General features: G+C 56.3%; 2 protein-coding genes across 8 annotated transcripts in view; both read right to left on the minus strand.

The window, feature by feature from the left end:
* Positions 1-2,672: 2,672 nt before the first annotated feature.
* Positions 2,673-16,676, minus strand: TTYH1 (tweety family member 1). 4 transcript variants are annotated; one of them, XM_079906932.1, is made up of 14 exons: positions 16,468-16,676; positions 14,006-14,184; positions 12,020-12,131; positions 10,987-11,225; positions 8,490-8,585; positions 7,172-7,244; positions 6,443-6,518; positions 5,881-5,936; positions 5,646-5,738; positions 5,307-5,399; positions 3,942-4,084; positions 3,769-3,814; positions 3,197-3,277; positions 2,675-3,073 (listed from the first exon to the last, which is right to left on the minus strand). In XM_079906932.1, the coding sequence occupies exons 1-13, from the start codon at positions 16,591-16,593 to the stop codon at positions 3,239-3,241; spliced, it is 1,371 nt and encodes a 456-aa protein (XP_079763058.1). In that variant the 5' UTR covers positions 16,594-16,676; the 3' UTR covers positions 2,675-3,073; positions 3,197-3,238. The 4 variants fall into 4 exon arrangements, with proteins under 4 accessions (XP_079763056.1, XP_079763058.1, XP_079763057.1 ...); XM_079906933.1 differs by having other exon boundaries at positions 2,679-3,073; positions 10,987-11,207; XM_079906930.1 differs by lacking the exon at positions 3,769-3,814 and having other exon boundaries at positions 2,673-3,073.
* Positions 16,677-16,839: 163 nt separating this feature from the next.
* Positions 16,840-22,358, minus strand: part of NLRP7 (NLR family pyrin domain containing 7) — a 182,347-nt gene continuing 176,828 nt past the window's right edge. For 2 of the 4 annotated variants that reach the window (XM_079906897.1, XM_079906906.1), the window contains 2 exons: positions 20,568-20,684; positions 16,899-17,150 (listed from right to left, as the gene is read on the minus strand). The gene's annotated coding sequence lies outside the window, so the exon portion shown is untranslated. Of the gene's footprint in view, positions 17,151-20,567; positions 20,685-22,358 lie in introns of all 4 variants that reach the window. The other 2 variants (XM_079906907.1, XM_079906899.1) reach the window with 2 other exon arrangements.

Below are 22,358 nucleotides of genomic sequence, written 5' to 3' on the forward strand. Positions count from 1 at the left end.
TGCCTTTCTCCTTCATGTGCCAGAGCCCAATCCAGGGTACCCCATTGCGTTTAGCATCCCTTTACTTTTAGCTTTTATATGTAAGGTGTGTTTATTTTACATAACGTATAGTTTGATCTTTGTTTTTTACCCAAGCATACAATCTCTGCCTTTTAAAAGAGGTGTTTATAACTATTGTAATGTGATCACTGGTAAGGTTACATTTAAATCTATCGTCTTGCTATTTGGTTTCCGTTTGTCCCATCTTTCTTTGTTCCCCTTTTCCTCTTTTTCTGCCTTCTTTTGGCTTGAGCGTTTTTAAAAAGTAGACTTCATTTTTTAGAGCACTTTCAGGTGGGGCCTTAGGGAGGTGCCCTGCCCTGTGGTCAGAAACTCATAGGCTGTGGCAATTTCAGGGGTCACCTAGGTGTTTTCCAATTCTCAGGGATCACTCTCCCTCCTCCCTCTTTGCCGGATGTCAAGTCTTGAGCACCGTCGTTTCACACATTCTGTCTGGCATTTTGGTCGTTTCAGGAAGGACAGCAAATCCAGTTCCTGGTTACTCCATCTTGTTCAGAAGTGGAAGTCCTCATATGTGTCATTTAAAAATGAAAATCGATTTCCCTTTTGTAAAGGTTAGGCCAAAATGGTTTTTTATTTCTTGGTTAGGGCTTCCTGATTAAAGATCACTCCCAGGCCCCTTGGCAGGAAATCAGGCAGCCTGAATCTCAGGGTACTTTTGAGCATCCTACACCAGCTTCCAGACACAGACTCAGAGTCACTAGAGGGCAGTATTTGAGAGCAAAGCGGCTAGAAGTGCAGATGGGCCAACCCCAGGGCCAGACAGCTCACCCAGTCATGAGAATTAGTGAGTCCATGAGGGTGGCCCCCCGTGTCCCTCTCTGGAAACTGTGATCCATTTCTCTCTCCCAGCTTCAGGCCCACACATCGAAGGCTTCCTTGAACATTCCTTTCGGTGTACAAGACGGAAATGATTAGCAAGCATGGAGCTATCCCCTATGGCAGGCCCCCGCTGGACACCTGACATCCGGCACTCTGGGCCAACAAGCCCTGACCTGAAACCCTTGGGGCTGTTTACGTGTTTGGGGATTCAGGATTTTTCAGACTTTCAAGAGAGAACATGGTGTGTATTCCACAGAGGACACGGTACCCTCAGTACCCTGCCCAGCACTTGGAAGTAACCCCGTCAGTGTTTCTGTAGAGAAATAGATGGACATTCACACCAGGCAGGGAAATGGTCTGTAAGTAACCTCGTGCCAGGCTGGGCTTTGCTGCCCAGTGAGTTCAGGGAAGACTTTTGGTCTAACAGAGCCCTTTGGATTTTGGAATTGCTGAGGAGGGACTGGGGAGCTGTCTTTGACACCCTTCTGATGGATGACACAGCTGAGGTCCAGCTAGTCGAGTGACGACCCACATCCACCTGGTGGTCGAGAGCAGGCCTGGGCTCTTAACCACAGGGATCCTGCTCTGCGTTTGCCCACTCTGCAGCCATTGTCTGTCACTCCCACCTCAAATCTCTCCTCTCAGGCTTTCTCCCAAGATTCCAAACCCAGCCGAGAGCTGTCACGTTCCGAGACCCCTGATGTACAGCAGTTTACTGGGCTCGTCCTCTTTCTATGGACTTTAGTTTCCAGAGTTTAGCTGATCGAAGTATCGTTGCAGCAAATGGCGCCTAAAATATATCCTTACGTGTCTCTACTTTATTTCCATAAGTTGATTCCCAAAAGTAGGACTGTCGGGTCAAAGGGTCTATCACATGTGAGCAGACTATTTTTTTCATTGGACTGCAGCTCAGAGCCTCAGGAGTGGTGCATGAGCCGTTCTGACACATCCTTCCCAGCATGGGACGTGAGCCCTCCTTTCCTTTTATGATAATCTTATCATTTTAATTTCATAATAATTCTTTTTCACTGGGTGGTGAAAACAAAGTTTCTGCTTGTTTCACGGTGCACTTCCTAATTATTAGAGTTTGAATGCCCTTTAGTCTGTTCACTGGCATTGGGATTTTCACTTCACTGAATGTTCATCTTAGTTGCTTATTTTCAAGTTGGGTCATCTTTTTCATGGTTTGTAGAAGCTTTGCAGATTATACATATATGTTAAGAATTATCTATTTCTTTGCCATGTGTGTTGTTAGAAAAACAAACTGTTTTCCCCAGACTGTCAATTTGCCTCTTGACTTTACGGTATTTTTTTCACTCCACAAGTTGTCAAATAAGTTATCTCTTCCTTTCCGTCTTTGGGATACCTTGCTGAAAATCCTCCCCCTCCAACCGAGATATACAATATACAAAAGTCTCCTCTTTTCCCTTGAAATACTTCTGTCCCTTGTCTACATTTAGGTTTTCCACCCATATTGTATGTAGACTGTTTTCTTCCAGCTGGAGAGCTAATCATGTCAGCATTCCTTCGAAACCAGTCCTTTTCACCCTGACTTGAAATCTGTCTTCTGTCACATGTACACACACACGGAGATCTATTTCTAGGCTGTCTCTTCTGTTCCAGGGATATGCGTCTCCTCCTGCGTCGGGACATGTGTGCTGCTTTTAGATCAGCGGTGGGGGGGATTTTTTTTTTTTTAAAGAACAATCCCTTTGGAACTGCTGCAGAGCCTGGACAGGAGAGAAACACCTGGCGGCCAGGAGGCAGGGCGAGAGCAGAGGTGAAGAGAATCTCCACCCCCCAACCACAAGGCCAGATTGGCGGAGGGGAGAAAAAAGGACCCAGCTGCTTGTAAAATAAAGTCGTCCCTTTTATTTCAAATCAACCCTTTCCCAAGTTGGTGCCGCAAGTGGAGATCAGGGGCCCTAAGCCCACTGGGGTGTGGTAGGGCGGGGGCACTCATATCCCTTCAGGGCTGAGAGGCTGTGGGTCTGGCTGTCTGCCCGCTCCCCGGCCAGCTCAGGGCCCTGGCCTACCCCCTCGGCTTACTTCCAGGGCTAAGGACACATAGAGGGGGCAGGGCAGGCGGGAAGGCAGTCCTGTTTAAGGTGTCCGTAGCCAGGGCATTGTTAGTGGTAGGAGCCCAGTGAGGCTGGGTTAGTGGGGTCTTCTCCGGCAGCTGGGGAAGGAACTGCAGAGAGAGACAAAGATCGGACCAGATGCAGGCAGAAGGGCCACCCCGGAGCCCACAGGGAGGGAAGGAGGGAGGGCAGAGGCTGGCTTTGGGAGCTGGGGTGTCACTCTAGATGCTCACCGGAGATGGGGAACAGGCTCCAGTCTGGCATGGAGAAAGGGCTCAGATAGATGACTGCCACTGCACGAAGCGCTTGGATTCCTGCCAGGGAGATGTGGGGCGAGAGAGGGCATGACTAGGGAATCTGGCTTTGTAGTGTGGGCCCTCAGACCCAGGGGTCCAGGACCCAGCCCCTCCCCCCTCAAACCCAGGAGTCCAGGCCCCCAGCACCTCCTCCCTCAGACCCAGGAGTCCAGGCCCCCAGCCCCGCCTCCCTCAGACCCAGGAGTCCAGGCCCCCAGCCCCGCCTCCCTCAGACCCAGGAGTCCAGGCCCCCAGCCCCTCCTCCCTCAGACCCAGGGGTCCAGGCCCCCGGCCCCTCCCCCCTCAGACCCAGGTGTCCAGGTCCTCAGCCCCTCCTTCCTCAGACCCAGGAGTCCAGGCCCCCGGCCCCTCCTCCCTCAGACCCAGGAGTCCAGGTCCTCGGCCCCTCCTTCCTCAGACCCAGGAGTCCAGGCCCCCAGCCCCTCATCCCTCAGACCCAGGGGTCCAGATCCCCAGCCCCTCCTCCCTCAGACCCAGGGGTCCAATACCTGAGGGTTGAAAGGGTCGTCATCATCTGTGTCATCATAGTCGTCACTGGGGTGCAAGGGGGGGAGTGGCAGAGAAACAGGATGGGGGTCCATCAGGAGGCTGCCCCCTAACAGTGGCTCAATGGTTCTCCCCCATCCCCTCCGCCAAGACCCTGCCCCCCTCCCCTCCTGACCTGGGTGGGAAGAGGGCCCAGGCGCGGGGCAGGCTGCAGAGGGCGGTGGCCAGGGCCCCCGCAGACAGGAGGGAGAAGAGCAGCAGGTAGAGCAGGCCTTCTAGGGCGTCCTCACACAGGCCCCGCAGGGCTGCGCCATAATCCTGGGGCGGGGGGGAGAGGGCGTCAGCGGGCAATGCACACGGCTCAGGCCGTGCACCTGGCTCTGCAACGTTGAATAAGTCCCTCAGTTTCCTCCCCTGTCGCCTGTGCTCAGCACAGGGCCTGGCACGCAGAAAGCGCTCAGCACACGGTAGGCGCTGTGGTCATTGTCATTATCACACCTGCGAGCAGGAACCCAAGTTGCGGCTTCCTCTCCATCACCGAGAACCCTCCCTCCACCCCCCCCACACCCAGACGCCACAGCAGCTCAGCCTTGGTTGAGTGCCGGGCGTCTCAACCTGGACACGTCTGACATTGGGGCAGATCACTGTGTGTGTGCTGAACGGGGTGGCAGCGGGTGGTGCCTCTGCACTGCAGGTCCCTGAGCAGCAGCCCTGGCCTCCAGCCACGAGATGCCAGTAGCACCCCCTCCCCCAGCCGTGACACCCAAACATGTCTCCACACATTGCCACCACCTCCTGGGGCAAAATCGCTGGCTTAGAACAACACTGAGAATAAGGCTTAGAAGAACAGCTGGTATAGAAATGCCCCCTGCACATAACGCACACTCAGTAAACACTGGCTGACATTACTGGCATCCCCGGAAATCGGCAGAAGCACCATTTCCTGAATGGCCAGCCATAAGTCATTCAGCAGGGGCTGGCCGAGGGCCTGCTCTGTGCCAGGCATTGCTCCAAGTACCGGGGAAACTTCAGCAACCAGGCCCCAGAAGGTCGCTTCAGACCACAATGAGCTAATGAGAGAGGGGGTTTGGAAAGCAGTACTGGGGTCCCGACAGCAGGATAGCACCAGCAGGAAGGAACCCGGCCGATGGGAGGTGGGGGACTGCTGTCTGGGAGACCCGCAAGGCTGCTGGGGCAAGGGGTGCGGGCTAGGGAGAAGCCAGGACCTTAATCCGCCTGCAGGGGTAACTGCGGGTTTTACGCGCAGGAAGAAGATCAGATTGTGCTTAAAAGCCTCACTGGGCTGTTGGCTGCTGTGCGGAGGACAGATGGGGGCAGGCAAGCAGGAAACAGGGAAGAGGCCCTGGGGCCGGGAGCAGCGGTGACAGCGTGAGCTGTGCTCAGAGCCCAGACGGGCTTCAGAAGGGCCGGCAGAACTTGCTGGAGGAACGAACAGGAAGCAGAAAGGATATTCCTAGGTTTCTGGGTCTAGGCAGAGGCTCCCCTGCGAGAAGAATTCGGGGAGGGCGACAGGGGTCACCTTGTGCAGGCCACGACAGTGCAGCAGTGCCACCAACTGGTGGAAGTTTCCTTCTGTCACATTCAGCGTCTCCTCCAAGGACAGCAGAGGCTTCTGCGGTGGCAGGGGGTTGTTATCTCAGGAACTCTTCAGGCTCCGCCCATCTCTTCAGGCCCCGCCCCTTTCTGTGGGCTCACAGAGCCAGGGCCCCACCCACAGCTTCCGCCCCGCCCCTTTCTGCGGACCCCCGCCCACAGCCACCGCACCGCCCCTTTTCTAAGGCTCCGCCCACACACCCAGGTTCCCTCCCCTCCTTCCCCTGGGAGTCGGGGTGCAGAAGGAGCACCCGGCCCCGCCGACCTGAGCAGAAGGGAACTGGGGGACAGCTTCTCGCTCCAGCCCCTGCAGCTGGGAGTGGATGTTGGCCAGAGCTCGCTGGGACACAGTCAGCCTCTGCGGGAAGCCAGAAGGAGGGAGGAGGACCCAGCGGTTGACACCCCCAGCCCACTTGGCGCCTTCATCCTCCCCCAGCATCCCTAAGCCTAGGCCCCAGCCGCACCCTCCTCCACCCGGTTCCCTTGCCCGCAGCCCTAACCTGTTGAAAGGGGTTGGAGACGGCCTGGTTGCAGAGGAAATAATAGTTCAGGATGTCTGAAGCGGCAAGGGAAGAGGGGAAGAGGGGGGAGGCTGTGAGCCTGAGCCCCGGGGCCTCCCTGGGGAAAGGCGGGAGGGGACAAGGCCACACTTTCCATCCCTCCCAGCTCAGGACCCTCCTGTGGTCCCAATGACCTCGCATTCTGAGACTGGCAGCCCTCCCAGCCCCTAATCCCTTCTGCTCCAGCCACAGCCAGAAACATGCTGACCTACACACTCCCGGGGAGCCCCTGCTTCTGCCACCCTCCCCTTGACTCAACTGTGCTCCCCCCGTTTTCTCCAAGTGGCCAAATCCTCCCATCCCTCAGCTCCAGCCTGAGGACCCCTTTCTCCTGACTCCATCATCCTTATCCCTCCCTCTGTTCCAGGCACCAGGGGAGGTGCCGAGAGCTTCTGCAGAACTGGGCAGGGCCTGGCAGCCGGCTGCGCACCCTCCCCCCATCCCAGGAGGACCACGCAGAGAGGCCCGAGGACGCAGGGCGTGCGCCTGGAGATGCGATCACCTGAGCCAAGGCCAGTCTCCTCCCGGGTCAGGTTCAGGATGTAGGTGTCCGGGCTGGAGCAGAAGTCGCTGAGGCCCTGAGAGGGGCAGCAGGAAAGGGGGCTCAGAACAGAAACCGCCCCCATTCCACACTCCCACAGAATTGAGGGCACTCTAGCCCCCCACTCAGACCCAGGAGTCCAGACCCCCGGCCCCTCCCCCCTCAGACCCAGGAGTCCAGACCCCCGGCCCCTCCCCCCTCAGACCCAGGAGTCCAGACCCCCAGCCCCTCCTCCCTCAAACCCAGGGGTCCAGGCCCCCGGCCCCTCCTCCCTCAGACCCAGGAGTCCAGACCCCCAGCCCCTCCTCCCTCAGACCCAGGATCCAGGCCCCCGGCCCCTCCCCCCTCAGACCCAGGATCCAGGCCCTCTAGCCCCCCCCCCTCAGACCCAGGAGTCCAGACCCCCAGCCCTCCCCCTTCACACCCAGGAGTCCAGACCCCCAGCCCCTCCCCCTCAGACCCAGGAGTCCAGACCCCCAGCCCCTCCCCCCTCAGACCCAAGTGTCCAGAAGTCCAGTCCCTCAGGACCTAGGAAACTGGCTGGAAACTTCAGAACCTGTGTTCCTGGCCCCCAAGTCTTTCCTCCCAGGACCTAAGGCATTTACTCCCATCCTGCCCCAGGATCCAGGAGTTAGGGGCCTTTGGCACCCTTAAGTGTTGGAGCCCAAGGGCCTGTCCCACTCCACTCACCACGGCCGTAGCTGCCTCCAGGCCCATGGAGCCCCAGCTCAGGACGAGAACCAGGAGACTCATCACCGTCATCCTACGGTAGGAGGAGGGATTGGACTTGGGGGTTCTGGGGTTCTTAATCTCCCACCTCACCTCTTCCCTTCCCCCACCCCTAATCCCATCACAGCCCCAGCCCTACCCTCCACCCACCTCTGGAGCCAAGAGGATAACAACTAGGGGCAGAGAAGCTGTTGGGGGAGAGGTGTGGACCCGAGGCTGCTGACGTCAAACTGAACATCTGGCCCTGCTGGGGGAGGATACGGGGTGAGGGGCTGGCCGGATCCAGCCCACGTCTGTTCCCGCCTTGCTCCGGACCGCCCACCCCTGGGCCCCATCTCCCTGCTCTGAATTCTGCAGGACCTTGCTCCCAGGTTCACCCATTGCTTGGTCAAGCCCAGACTCCTCCTCCCAGGAGTGGACACAGCTCCAGGGCTGAAACTGCCTTCCAGGTTTTCTCTGGGGATGGGGTTCGGGGGGGGGGGAATCAGCCTTGGAGGGTGGTCAGCAAGAAAGAAGGGCACCTGGAGGGAGCCAAACTGAAGGCCTGGCCCCAAGCCCCAGACCTGCCCTGCCCACTGTGCTTTACCATCTTCAAGCTTCAGGGCGGCCTGGATGGGATGGCAGGACCTCTCACCCCGGGGGGAGTGTGGGAATGGTGGCAGGCACAAGCGTGGCCCCCCTCAGGGCCAGGGAGGATACAAAGGCTCCTCCAAGTGGAATAGGCTGGCCTAGGTGGAATCCCAGCTCCAGCACTTTCTGGCTGTGCAGCCTTGGGCAAGTGGCCTAACCTCTCTGAGCACCAGTCTCCCTTTCTGTCATATGGGGAGAAGGAAAGGGCCTCCTCATAGGGTTAGTGCGAGGGTTCCAGAAGAGCATCGGGCATACAGAATGAACCTTTAAGTAAGAGGGTGGTCCTTAATTCCGCCACGCCACGTGACAGCTTTCTGCCTCAGGGCCCTCATCTTCCAGTAGGCATCTGACAGGCACCTCCTTCACAGGGTTGTCATAGCAACTGAGAGGGTCAGTGATCACCCCAATCCTCAGCACAAGCATCACTATCATTGCTTTTCTAGGATTTTGGTGCACTTCTTACTGTGAGGACAGCCTGTTTCCCGCCCGCCCCCTTCCTGGGCAGCTCTGAGCCTGATTTCTATGTGCCACCCCAGCCCAGGAACTCCATGGAGGTTCGTGGGACAAGGGAATGAAACCTGGGAAGGACCGTGGCCCCTCTCGGAGGAGCGCTGTGGGATCTCAGTGCCAGGAAGCCCCCCAGACTTACACAATCACGAGCCACTTGCTCTGCTTCGCCAGGCCCAGGAGGGTGAAGAGGCAGACCAGCAGCTCCAGGAGCAGCAGGAGAACGTAGGCCAGCCACCTGGGGAGGGGGCGACAGGGCTGAGGCTGCAGCAGCACATCCAGCCTTCACGGGCCCAGGCTCCCAGACCGGCACTCGGCAGAGGGTGACAGCCGTTCTCCCGGCTCTGCCTGCACACGCGATCTCCCTGATGCCCAGTCTCCAGGCCACAGCCAGGCCCATCTGTGAAGTGGGTGCATTGGGAGGCCGGCCACTGGAGCCATTTAGAACACAGGTGCCAGGACTGTACCCTGACCGAACCACGCATGAGCCCTGAGTCTGCCTGCCCTCCTCTCAGGGCCCCAGCCCCTCCACGCCAGCCTGGAGGGCAGAGGGACTCATTCCCAGGCACGTACTCAGCAACACAGGGCACGACCCAAGGGCTCAGTGTCTGCAGGCAGACGGCCTGGGTCGCAATGCCAGCCCCTCCACTTCCTGCCTGCCTGCAACTCGGTCTCAGTAACCTTGCCTCCTGGGTCTCGGCTTCCCCGCCAGTAACTCGGGGAGAACAGCAGCACCTACGTGCAAGGGTTGTCGTGAGGCTAAGGAGTAGAGACACACAAGCACCGAGAAGAGCGCCAGTACGGACGCACTTAAATAGCAGCTTGAACACGGATCGGGAAACTTTTAATGTCATTTAAGAATTCAGTATTAGCTACTGGTCAGTTCACTCTGGTTGCAGAGGAAGATGTACATGAGGCCGCAGCACAGCGCCTGGCACTTAGGAGATGCTCAATAAATAGCAGCGCTCTCAGCAATCCCCACATCGCCAGAGCGGCAAGGGAACGGCCACCCCCCTCCGTGGCAGCCTCTGCTCAGACCCCTGTGGGGACTCACTGTGCCCTTCTTTCCCGGACTGCCGGCGGGTCAGGCTGTCCCCGGAAAGGAGAAGCTGGACCCAGTGGCTGCAGCTGACCTCCAGGCCTTTGCTCCCCATGTCCCCACCGCCAGCTCGTGTGTCCCAGCTTCACTTCACTTCCGTCAGGGGCAGGTAGCACTTCTGCCCTAGGCCACCAAGAACCCCCCCAGCGAAGCTCTCCCGCTGGGGGCCCCGATTTCCTTCCAGGAAGCCGGCCATGTTTCTTGAAGGAGTCCCAAGTGTCAGGCACTCTCGTATTGGTGAATCCAGAGGCTATTTCCTGTTAATGATGGGTCTGCCTCACCCAGGTGTAGTCCACACAGCTACCCTCAGCCCCCACTGAAACAGGGCTGAGGCCCAGGGCCTGCACCCCTGAGCTTGGCCAGAACCCAGAACTTGAACTCACTGGGACCCAGGCCTGTCTGATGCCCTGCAGGGGGGTTCCTCATTGCCGACTGCTTCAGCCCAGGTCTGCCTGCCCTCCTGGAGCACAGAATCCAGGACCAAGCCTTCCCTGTCTCTGCTCCCATGTCTGGTTGGGACCCTCAGTTGTCGGATGACCAAAAGAAATAATTCCTTGCGGACGAAGCAATGAGGACACTCCGTCATGTTGGCTGCTGGGAAAGATGGCCGTCCCAGATGTCCTTCAAACGTTACCTTCTCAGTGTGGCCTTCCCGGATGACCCCCCCCCCCCAACTCCCAAAACCGCCATCCTCTGTCCCCAGACCATCCCGTTCCCGTCTCCCACCTACTCTTCTCCAGAGCTCTTAACACTCACCACCTTACAGACAATATCTCATTCATGCATTTCTTACTGGTCCGCCCACCGTGAGACAGGCAGGATTCATTGTTCACCGCTCTATCTTAAAAAAAACCATATTTTACAGACACCTATATAATGTGTGCCGGTCGCCCCTGTAAGCACTTGACAGATAATGACTCAACAGACCCTCCACGATCCAATGAGGGTATTGCTACCCATTATTCCCACGGGTACCAGATGGGAACACTGAGGCACAGAGCTGGTATGTACCTTATTTAAGATCACGTGGTTAGGGAGGGCCGTCTGGCTTTAGAGCTCATGGTCCTGACCATTTGGGTACACCTCTCTCACCAGAAGGTGTAAATAAATATCTGTTGAATGGATACACGCGTCAGCTGGACAACCGAGGGAGTGAACTACTTAGTCTGAGATTCAATGAGTGAAGTGCAAGAGTGACTTGATGAATGGCTGAGTCAAGGATGAATGAATGAAGGAGTGAATACATTGAGGGAGGGAGTAAACGGATGAATACTGAGTGGGCACGGCATCACCTGGTCCGTCTCTCTACACCAGGGCTGCTGTCACTTACTGACACTTAGCACAGATAATCCTTTGCCGTCGGGGGCTGTCCTGTGCACTGTAGGATATTCAGTAGCATCTCTGGTCTCTGCCCACCTGGTGCCAGTAGCATCCCCTCCCCCAGCTGTGACACCCAGATATGTCCCCCAATGTCCCCTGGGGGCACAATCACCCAGGCAGGGGTTCCCTGCCACACGGAGCAGACAGAGCGGTCACCTACCTGTACTCCTCCACAAAGGACACATCTTCAGCTACTTGCACGGGGCTCAGGGGCACTCCCTGCCAGAAGGCCAGCCCCTGGAGCTGCTGGGCCACGGCTTCCGCCTGCCGCCGAGCCCCCCGGGTGGCCGCCACCAGCTCCGTGCGCTGCGTCAGCACCTCCTCCAGAGTGGTCAGCTCTGTCCTCACAGCCTCATCCAACCTCTCCACCATCTCCAACACCTGCGCACAGGGGTGGGCCTGGAGTCGGGGGAGGGCGTTCTCTGGGGTGGCCAGGGATTGGGCGACAGGGCTGGGGGGGCGAAGTAGGAGTGAGCAGGGGTGGGTATCTGAGATCTGGGCGCTAGGGCATCTGAGGATTGAGGAAGGGAAGGAAGGGGCTCTGCGGTCCAGCTCATGCAGTTCTGTGGCTTCTGTCAGGAGCTTGGAGAGGTCAGTGGCTTGAGCTCCAGGACTGAGGTTAAGTCTGGGATCCTAGGTCTGACCCTGGCATCTGCCTTCCTGAGTCTGGGGTCTCACGTCTGGGTTCCAGGGTTGCAACCGGACATGAAATCTAAGGTCTGAGGTCAGGCTGGGTCTCAGCTCCGGGCCTGGCATCCTGGGGCTGGGGATGAGAGTGAGGCTTCTCGTCTGAGTCCCGGGTCTGAGCGCTGAGGTCTTTAACCTTGCACCCGGGCCAAGGATCAGGTCTCTGTCCTGGATCTGACCTGAGGGCAGGGGCTGGGTTTTGGTGTTTGGTCTCTGAATGGTTTGGGCTGTGAGCTGAAGTCCAAGGCTGGGGCTGCGTGTGATTTAGTCTGGAAGCCCAGATCTGGGCTGAGGTTCTGATGGTACCATGTGTGAGGCCCTAATCTGTAGTCAGGGTTGGGGGCTGGGCATACAGTCTGAGATCTGCATGTTGGAACCCGACATTCTGAGTCTGGGGTCTTGGCTCTGAGTTTAGATCCTGTTTTCCTGGGAGGGGGCCCTTTGCCCAGGTGTGGGGAACCAGTCTGGGTGTGGGTCTGGGGTCTGGCCAGTGCCTGGCCCCTCACCAGGTGGTCAATGGCAGTGAGTGTGTGGTTGGCATGCAGCAGTGCAGAGCTGAGCTGGGACACCCCATCACTGGTCTCGCTGTTGCCATAGAAACCGATGCCAATGCCAGTGCTAAGAGGAGGAGGGAAGGGAAATCACAACCGGTCCTGGGACCCTGGGGGCCGCCACGCCCCCCCCCCCCCTCCTCACACACCCAATCCCATCTCCCACCCCATCCCATTGGTCCGGCCCATCGTGGGAAAGGAACGTCTCCAGCCTGGCCCCCACCAGTTGCCAAGGTAACGGGAAGGTCTCACTCCCCCGGCCCAGGGACGTCATTGTGATGCTAATGGTGGGTGGAGAGGTGGAGGGGAGCAGGCCCCCAGATTTAACTCGCACCTCCCCGGAGTGAAACCCTGCCATGCCCAGCCCCAGGACGGGAGGTCCTCCCCTCTAGTGACTGCCAGCCCGCACCCAGACCCTCCACCCTTTCCCCAAGTATCCGGGGTCCTCAGCACCTGTCCCTTCAGGATGCAGCCGTCCCTTCCCCCGCCTCCTGGGGGACCCCAAGCCTGGAGCTCCCAGTCTCCCCCCACCCCCAGGAGCCAAGCTTCTGGACGGCTGGGAGGGAAGCGAGGGAATGTGGGCCCAACGGGCCAGAAGCCGGGCGCCCCCGCCCCTCGGTTGCCGGCACACAGAGCTCCATTGTGGGGCCTGAATACGGGCCCCCTCCCTCTCCCCCCGCACCACACTGAGTCCCTCCGCGGAGGGGGCCAGGCCTGGAGCGGGGCGGCGGACGCCCCGACGCCCTCACAGCTCCCAGCCCCGCGCTGCGCAGGCTCCCGCCCCCTGCCCTGGGATGTGACGGCGCTGGCTCCAGCGCCCGCACCCATTGTTCGCAGTGCTACAAAGCTGCTCTTGTTTCCCGGCCACGGGGGCTGGCCGTGCCTCTCCCGCACAGGGCCTCTGTCCACCTCCCCGCCCCCCTCCACGCGGGAGAGCGCGAAGAGGAAGCACCTTGGGACCCCCCCAGCCCCCTCCCCCACCTCCACCTCCACACGCCCACGCTCCCCGCGGTGGCGCGGCCCAGGCTGGCGGGGGTGGGGTGGGACTAGCCGCTTTCCGGCCGCTGCCGCCCTCCCCGCCCCCAAGCCCCAGGTCAGGGGCAAGTCCTGAGCGCCCAGATCTGCCCTGAGGAGTGGGTGCTGCCCTGAGGGGAGGGGCTGCGCCCAGAGCTGGCTCCTGGTAAATGGCGCGTCCCCACGTGCCCTGCTCCTCCCACCCCTGAGGGTGTCCCAGAAGGTGGTCCCTGGGCTCCTAGGGGCTTTGGGGTCTGAATCTCCACGTGGCCCACCTGGCCTCGAAAGGTTGCCTCTCCCTGAGCCTCCCTCTTCAAAACTGGTTGTGACAACTCTGAATCCAGCAGGGTTACCGTGGGAAGGAGTTAGACCAGCTCAGGGCTGCTCCTGGATTGTAAATATCCCTTTACTGTCCCTGACCGGGTACATCAGCTTCACGAGGGCAGGGACCATGTCTGGCTTAGTCAGTATTTCCTGGCACATAGTAGGTACTCAGGAAATAGTTGCTGAATGAATGAATGAGTTAATGAATGACATCCCTAGTTCACATTTATGGCGTCCAGCTGTGAACCAGGCACTGTACATTTCATTTAATCGCACCACAAGCAGGAGGTGGGTGTGACGACAGTGCCCATTTTAGAGATGTGGAAACCGAGGCCTGGAGACACTATACCACTCGCCTAGGTCACACAGCTGTTCCACGGCAGAGCCACCAAACCCAGGCAGTCTGACTGCCCAGCATTTAACCCCTAGACCATCCTGCCAGGCTGGCTGCCCTTGGGAAGTCACTTTTCCTCTCGGACCTTGGTTTCTCCATCCATCAAATGGGAGCAATTCTCCCCTGCTGGGACACCACCAGGAAGACTGACTGATAGAGAGCTTGGGGAGCCCCATCCCCAGTGTCCACCCACCCTGGGGCCCCATTACCAGCCGACGAGAAGGGCAGCAATGCAGCTCCAAGTGACGCAGCCTCCCCCCGGCGGAGGGCTCTTGGCCCCGGGCGGCTCTGGGGGCCGGCAGCAGCAGAAGCGGATGAGGTAGACAGCAATGAAAATGAGGCTCAGGCCCAAGCCCAGGCCTGCCAAGGCCACCACCAGCAGCAGGGCCTGGGGAAGGGGGTGACATCAGGCATCAGAGGGGCTCCGGGCTCCCTCCCTGTGTGTCTGAAGGTTCTGGCTTTGGGATCTCAGTGCAGGTGGAAGGCACCCCGGCTAGCTGGGGGGCCGAGCCCAAGCCGTGGTTTTCAGGTTTGTGAGGAAAGACGTCACTCCCAGCCCCTCCCAGGCCGGCAGCCAGGGCTCTGGGACTCGGGGCTGGAGGGAGCTTCCAACTGGGAGGCCCAAGTCTTGGGTTCAACTTCTGCCCTGCCCTCCAAAGGCTGTGTGACCTCTGGCAGGGGCCCTCCCCTCTCTGAGCCTCGGTTTCCTCCACACCAAGACCAGGCAGTTGGAATGAAGCACCACCCAAGGACATGCCAAGACCTGGACCCCAGACTCCTGTGGGATCGGGGGTCTGGAGGAGGCACCTGTTCCTGGCGACGTGTGCCAGGTTGGGGGTGGTAGGCTTCCTACTCCCTCCCCCCTCACCCACGCTGGTCCTCCCCACTCACTGTTTGCTTCCTCTCCCCTGATGCTGAGCTCTGCACCCCCACCGCAGTGTGAGTCTGTCACCCAGGGACTCAGGGGGAGGGGGCGTGACAGCCTCCGTGACACTGTGTGCGTGCGTGTGTGCACGCGTGTGCACGCTCGTGCAACTCAGAGCTGGGCACTGGGAGGCTGGGAGAGTGAAGACAGAGCAGGGGCGAGAGGGGTATGGGGGGGGAAAGAGAGAGAGAGAGAGGGAACAAGGTAGTGTGTGAATGTATGTGTGAATGTGTATATGTGAACATATGAGTGTGTGAATGTGTGTATACTTGACGCGTGTGTGTGAGCATTTGTATGAGTGCAAGAATATGTGTGTAAATGTGAAGGTGTGGGTGTGTGTATACATGTGTGAGTATATGGGTGTGTATACATGTATCTGTATGTGGGTGTATATGTGTGTATATGTGCGTGAGTGTGAATGCATGTGTGAGAGTGTGTGTCTGTGTGTGTGTGTCCCCAGCACGGTGGCACCCAGTCCCTGATTATTTTCCCAGCTGTCTCCTCCTGGGGTGTGTGTCCCAGCACTGTCACCCTGACTGTTGTTGAGGGGGGGGGGCAGAGTGAGCCTCCCTGAGTGCCTCTGGCGGTGGCTGGGGTGGGGACCCCGCGTGTGGCATCTGTGTGGGGAGGTCTCCTTGGCCGTGAGCAGGTGGCCATGGACTGGCCCTGGAGGCTGGGATTGTGTAACCAGCAGGCTGTGGTAGAGGGGCTGGCAGTCCCCGTTTGGTGGGGACAGAGCGGCGTGGAGTCGGCGGGAGGAGCTGCTTACGGCCGGCTCAGCGCAGCCATGACCCAAATAGCTCAGAATACAGCACACGTCCCCCTCTCTGCTTTCCTGGGACCCCCCTCCTTCTAAGCTTGCCAATCCCCAGCCCCCTGTCCCGGGAGCCCCCCAGGACAGATCTGAGGGGCTCAGACCTTACAGGCAGGGCCCAGGACCCATCCCAGGGCTCCACCATCCTGCCCACCCCCTACCCCATCCCCAGCTCCGCCAAGCCTTGCTCATTAATCTCAAAGTCAAGGACTTGAATTAAACTGGGTCAGGGGACAGTTCTTTCGCCCCTATTGGAGCTGACCCAGGCTGGGCCCCCTTCCCCAGGGACCCCGGTTTCCTTAAAGTTCCCACCCAGCCCCACCCTCTGGCTCCGTTTCTGTCATCCTCCAGTCCCCAAACCGAACCTCATCCTCACCCCCCCTCCAGCGACCTGACTGCCCCTTCCATCCTGGGACAGGCTGGAAGTCTCTCCCAGCGCATCCACCTGTTTTTCCCAGCTCCAGCCCTAAAACCCCTCACCCCCTTCCCCATTTCAGGTCTCAGTCCCGTCCCAGAATCAGGGCACCTCCAGCTTTCTTCCTCTCCACCATGTCAGCTCCTCTGTATCTCCTGGGTCCCACCTGAACTGGGACGCATTTAACTGCATTGCCCTGATCCCATGAGGGAAGGGGTCGTCTTTTAGGACATGATGGACCTCCTACCCCCCTGATGACCCTAGCTTCCCGCGCAGCTCTCAGAGACCCGGGAATCCAAGGGCCCCCAGTCCCCTCCCTCCTCTGAGATCCAGGGGTCCAGGCCCCAGCCCTCCCGCATTTAAGGAGGTTCCCAGGGGAACCACCAGGTACGGGCACGCCAGGCTCTCGCTGCCTCAGGTACCCCAAAGTCCCGGCCCGGCTCCCACCCCCAGAGAACACAGGAATCTGTCACCCAGCTCCCAACCCCCGCCCCCAGGACCCCGTGCCCGCGCCCACCTGCTGGTATTCTTGTTCTTGGGGCGCGAAACCGCTGGGCACCGGGCGGAGCTGGAAGTCGGCGCGGGGCAGCTGGTGGAGCAGATGCACCCAAGCCGAAGGTCGGTAGCCCGGGGGCGTCCCCATGGCCCCCGGGGGAGGGCTCAGCGGGGCGGACGCCGGGGCTGCGGGAGCCTCGGCAGCGGAGCGGGGCGCGGGCTGAGCGGGGTCTGGCGGGGCTCAGGGGAGCGAGCGGGGGGGAGGGAGGGGGTGGGGGGCGGAGATTGGGGGAGGAGGGGGGAGGCGCGGGCAGGGCAGGGACGGTGCTGCCCCTGGCGGCTGAGGGGGGGACTGCGGTACCGCGAGTCGGGCTCCCCGCGCCCCCTCGGTGGCGGCGGCTCCCACCTGCGGCCCCCCGCGCAGGTACCGCGCTGCTCGCACAGGCGGCCCAACGGAGCTCGGCTGAACAGCGACATCCAGTAGAAGGCCGCTCATACTGTTATATCACCCTACAGCATAACGAGCCCTTTATCTTTAGGAAGAACCTTCGGGTCTGTGCAGAGGTCGCTAGTGTTTGCGCAGCATTTTACAAATAATGATCAGTTACAAATCATGGTCAGTTGCATCAATAAAAACCCCTCACTTATGTAAGCGTACTCTCACCCGTAAAGGACGCCTCCATGTGGGTTAAAAGGCTTCTCCCACTTAAAAAAAAAAAAAAATCTGTATAAGGACACAGCTTCTAGACCCAAACGTCCCTTTGTGTATAGAGCACTCCAGAAAGTACACCTGCATGTCTGCAGTAAGGACCCCTGGCACGTGCAGAAGGGTTCTTCCCACTCCAAGAACTTGCTCATCTATTTGGGGGACCCCCTCCCATCTTTATAAGGATGCCTCCCATGTGTTAAAGAACCTCTCTAAACTGATTAAGAAAGACTTCAATGTATACAAGGATCAACCTGCCCCTGCCATTGACTTTACAGTTTACAAAGTGTTTTTCCAGCCGCTACCTCTGCTGAGTCTCACAGGAACCCACTGAAAACGCACTGGTAGTGGAGGAAGTAGAGGGGACCTGGCTGCTTCAACGTTACCACCCAGCCAGTCACTGCTGAAGTCAAAACTAAGGTCCCCAGGAATCTGCCCCAGGGGTTCCCCCACCCCTGTGGAGCTGGGCTAGACTTCGCCACCTGGCGTCCCCACACACATGGCCTCCCTTGTGGGGGGATGTGATGGGCAGGGGGGAGAAAGGGGAGATAGCGCTCCACCCATCTCATCCCAATATTTTGCTCCCGATTGGTGAGAAAGGGCTGGGGGGTAGTTGCCCATCTCATTACTAGGGAGAATATAACGGTGGTGGTGATGGTCCTAGGGATAATGATGGTAATGACAATGATGAAGATTATGGGGCTGTGGATGGTGACAATGATATGATGAAGGTGATGACGAGGATGGTGATGACAGTGATTATGTTGATGAACGGGAGACTGAGATGCTGTCTGATAGAGGCTTGTTCTCCTTGATCTCCTGCTATTGTTTCCTGGGTCTGCTTCTCCTGGGGAAGATGAATGGTTATTCCAGGGTGGTCCCTGAGCATTTCCAGGGTTCTTCACTGAATACCGTTCCAATACCATCCCAAACTTTACAGGTGTGAATTCAGGGCTTGGGTGCGTTAGGACCCCCACCCCCAGCGTGGGGGAGGGCTCAGAGCACAGGTTGTTGCTATTGATATTTTGTTTCAGCCAATTCTTGCCATGTGGGGAGAGGGACACAGCATCGCCAGATGTTTCAAATTTCCAAGAGACGGCAGAAATATGGATATTTTTAAAAGCAAAATCCCTCAGCTTTTAAATGTTAAAGCTAATTCAAATACAGAAAAAATACTGTGTGGGCCAAATAAAACCTGCCCGTGGGTTGATGCTGGCTGTTTTGTAAGCTCTGGTCTAGCCAGACGCCGAGCAGCACTGCCGAGGAAGGGGCAAGCGGAGGGAAATGGGCCCACAAAGAGGCTGAGAAGGAGCAGCCCAGAGAGGCAGGAAGGAAGCAATGCTGCCTCTTCCAGGAAGGCCTCCTGACCAGCCCCTCTTGCCAAAAGACAAGGGCAGGTCCTGGCTAAAGAACTCACACGTGCTCCCCATGACGTAAATTCTGGGAGACTCATCAGTTTCACGAGGTGATTGTGAGTATATATGGTATGAGTCCATTTAGGTGATGTTCAGGAACAGACAAAACTAATCTATGGTGGCAACAGTAATCAAGACAGTAGTTGCCTCCGGGAGGGTGGGGACAGGGCTGACTGGGAAGGGGGCCGAGGGGACTTTCTGGAGTGATGGCATTGTTCTGTATCTTGATAAGGTTTTGGGCGGCACTTGTGGTACAAGAGGTCTGCATTTGTGGTACACTTAAGATTTGTGCAAATTTTGCCTCGGGGGAAAAGAGAACTCTATTTAATGATATGCATGCTTAAGTATGGGGGGGAATTTAGTGGTGTCTGCAGTTTCCTTTGAAATGGATCAAAAAAGAAATAAGGTGGATTGACAGGGGGATAGATATGTAATAAAGCAAAATATTAATGGCAGCATCTAGGTGGTGGGTGTCTAGGTATTCACTGTAATATTCTTCATTTTTTCCACCTTTATTGAGATATAATTGATATATAACACTGTGTAGGTTTAAGGTGTACACTAATGATTATATATGTATATGTGTGTGTGTATATATATATATATATATATATAGCTATATCTATATATCTATATCTATACACACACAACATACATATATACCTTTTCATGTACCTGTTTGCCATCTGAATATCTTCTTTGGAAACTTGTCTATTCAGGTCCTTTGACCATTTTATAATTAGATTATTTGTTTTTTTCACTGTAACATTCTTTCAACTTTTTTGTCTGTTTGAAATTTTTCATACTAAAATGTTGATAAAAAAAAGTGGGTGGGAATGTAAATTGATACAGCCACTATGGAGAACAGTATGGAAGTTCCTTAAAAAACTAAAAATAGAACTACCATATGACCCAGCAATTCCACTACTGGGCATATACCCTGAGAAAACCATAATTCAAAAAGAGTCATGTACCACAATGTTCATTGCAGCTCTATTTACAATAGCCAGGACATGGAAGCAACCTAAGTGTCCATCAACAGATGAATGGATAAAGAAGATGTGGCACATATATACAATGGAATATTACTCAGCCATAAAAAGAAACGAAATTGAGTTATTTGTAGTGAGGTGGATGGACCTAGAGTCTGTCACACAGAGTGAAGTAAGTCAGAAAGAGAAAAACAAATACCGTATGCTAACACATATATATGGAATCTAAAAAAAAAAAATGGTTCTGATGAACCTAGGGGCAGGACAGAAATAAAGACGCAGATGTAGAGAATGGACTTGAGGACACAGGGAGTGGGAAGGGTAAGCTGGGACAAAGTGAGAGAGTGGCATGGACATAGCTACACTACCAAATGTAAAATCGATAGCTAGTGGGAAGCAGCCGCATAGCACAGGGAGATCAGCTCGGTGCTTTGTGACCACCTAGAGGGGGGGATAGGGAGGGTGGGAGGGAGACGCAAGAGGGAGGGGATATGGGGATATATGTATACGTATAGCTGATTCACTTTGTTATACAGCAGAAACTAACACACCATTGTAAAGCAATTATACTCCAATAAAGATGTTAAAAAAAGAGAAATGACCATGAGTCCAGAATGATATGAATAATTGAGTGAATAATGTGAGAGATGGGAGAGAAGAGACACATTTCCCATGCGGAAGAATTCCAGATAATTTCTGTAGCTACTCCACCCTCAAGCGGGGAGCATAACTCCCTTAAGCGTGGGCTGAGCACGACGACATCCTTCTCATGGGAACAGCACAAAAACGAGGGAAAAAGTAACTTTGTAGTCAAGAAACCCGACAAGCCCGGCCTCAGCCAGGAGTTCAAGGTCAGCATCAGAGTCTTGTTGCTAGTCTGTACCCTTGATGTGATGTGAGGAAAATGGAAATTTACTTCTGTGGTTTTCTTCCCCTAAACCCAGGACCTCAGTCTAATCATGAGAAAAATATCCATCGAACCCCAAGGTAGGCACATCCTACAAAATACCTGAGCCGTCCTCTCGAACACGGTCAGGTTCAACCAAAACAAGGAAAGGCTGAGGGACCGTCGGAGCCAAGGCGAGCCTCAGGAGCTCACGTGTCATGTGGCCTCCTCGATGGGGTCCTGGAACAGAAGAAGGACACAGGTAAAAACCAAGGAGCTCCGAATAAAATATGGGCTGTAGGGTGGTGGCGCAGTGGTTGCGAGTCCGCCTGCCGATGCAGGGGACGTGTGTTCGTGCCCCGGTCCGGGAGGATCCCACATGCCGCGGAGCGGCTGCGCCCGTGAGCCATGGCCGCTGAGCCTGCGCGTTCGGAGCCTGTGCTCCGCAACGGGAGAGGCCACAGCAGTGAGAGGCCCGCGTACCGCAAAGAAACAAACAAACAAAAGAGACAAAACAAAAAAAAAAATATGGGCTGTAGTTAACTACAGGGCATCAATCTAGGTTCATCAGCTGTGAGGAAGGCACCAGAGCAATCTAAGATGTTAGCGGCAGGGGAAATGGGGCCAGGGGTGTAGAGGAACTCTCTGTACCATCCTTGCAACTCTTCTGTAAATGTGAAACTATTCTAAATTAAAAATTTTATTTAAAAAAAAGCAATCCATTTTTTAAAAATGATAAAGAGTAAAAAAAAAAAAAAAAAAAGTCTAGGCTCACGGGTACGAACAGGAGACAGCTTCATTCGTTCTCACCCTGCCTGCACACTCCATCTGTCTGAGCCCCCTTTCCCTCCTCCGTGGCTATATCAGGAGCAGATCTTCTCGATTTTCTTGCCATCTGGGGGTTTTCCAACTGTCCCAATTTCAGGGGGTCAACAGTGCAGCCTAACTTAATATCAAAACATCCATCTGTTTCCAGGCGGAGGCTTGACCTAAGACCCCACAGACTAAGGGAGGAGGTGACCCATGGTTGGTTTGCCCGCTCACCTTCTCTTTTCCTGCCTCTGAGATACACACGCCTTTCTTTCTTCTCCTTCCCAAGCTGTGCCCGTCTGATAGCTCTTTGTCTCATGGGAATCCTTGGGAAGCCCCCCCCCCCCGCCCCGCTTCCTCCTTCCCTCAGGTCCACCCAGAATTCCTGCTTCCCTTCTTCAGCAGCAAATTACTGCTTAGCCCAAGACCACCAGGAACATACCTGCAGTTGAACAAACTGGGTTTAGTACTCATCACAGTGGGAGAGAACACACATCCTGGGGTGAGACGTAACACAGACCAAGCAACAGGGTGCTACGGGCTGTACTGGGTCCCCCTAAATTCATCTGTTGAAATTCCCACCCCCAGTGTCTCAGATGTGACTATGTTTGGAGATGGGGCCTTTGACAAGGTTATTAAGTTAACATGAGGTTATTAGGGGGAGTCCGGATCAAATATGACTGCAGCCCTCATAAGAAGAGGAGATCAGACATGACAGACATGACAGAAGGACAACCACGTGAGGACACGGCAAGAAAGCAACCAGGCCAAGGAGAGACGTTTCAGAAGAAACCAAACCTGCCGACACCTTGATCTCGGACTTCCAGCCTCCATGACTGCGAGAAAATAAATTTCTGTTGTTGACACCCCCCAGTCTGTGGCGCTTTGTCATGGCAGCATGAGAAAGCGATACAGAGGGTGTTAGAAAGATGCTATCATTGGCTTTAGATTCATTGGGTCATTTTGAGCAGGGTCAAAGGAAGAGAGCTTGCCCTGGATTTGGGTGTTGTCAGGGAGCAGAGGCAACTCTGTGGTTGGGTGTCTCAAGAAATCTTATCTACAAACAGCTCATACAACTCAATATTAAACAAAAAACCAATCCAA

The sequence above is a fragment of the Stenella coeruleoalba genome (genome assembly GCF_951394435.1).
Source record: "Stenella coeruleoalba genome assembly, chromosome: 20".
NCBI classification, from domain to species: domain Eukaryota; kingdom Metazoa; phylum Chordata; class Mammalia; order Artiodactyla; family Delphinidae; genus Stenella; species Stenella coeruleoalba.

Bases quoted from the DNA above. Each gene is read 5' to 3' on its own strand.
- TTYH1 (XM_079906930.1), bottom strand. From the start codon at position 16,593: ATGGGGACGCCCCCGGGCTACCGACCTTCGGCTTGGGTGCATCTGCTC. The intron at 14,185-16,467 runs GTGGGCGCGGGC...CCCCTTCCCCAG, and splicing joins AAGAACAAGAATACCAGCAG to GCCCTGCTGCTGGTGGTGGC. The intron at 4,085-5,306 runs GTGACCCCTGTC...CCCCCGCCCCAG, and splicing joins ACTGTCGTGGCCTGCACAAG to GATTATGGCGCAGCCCTGCG.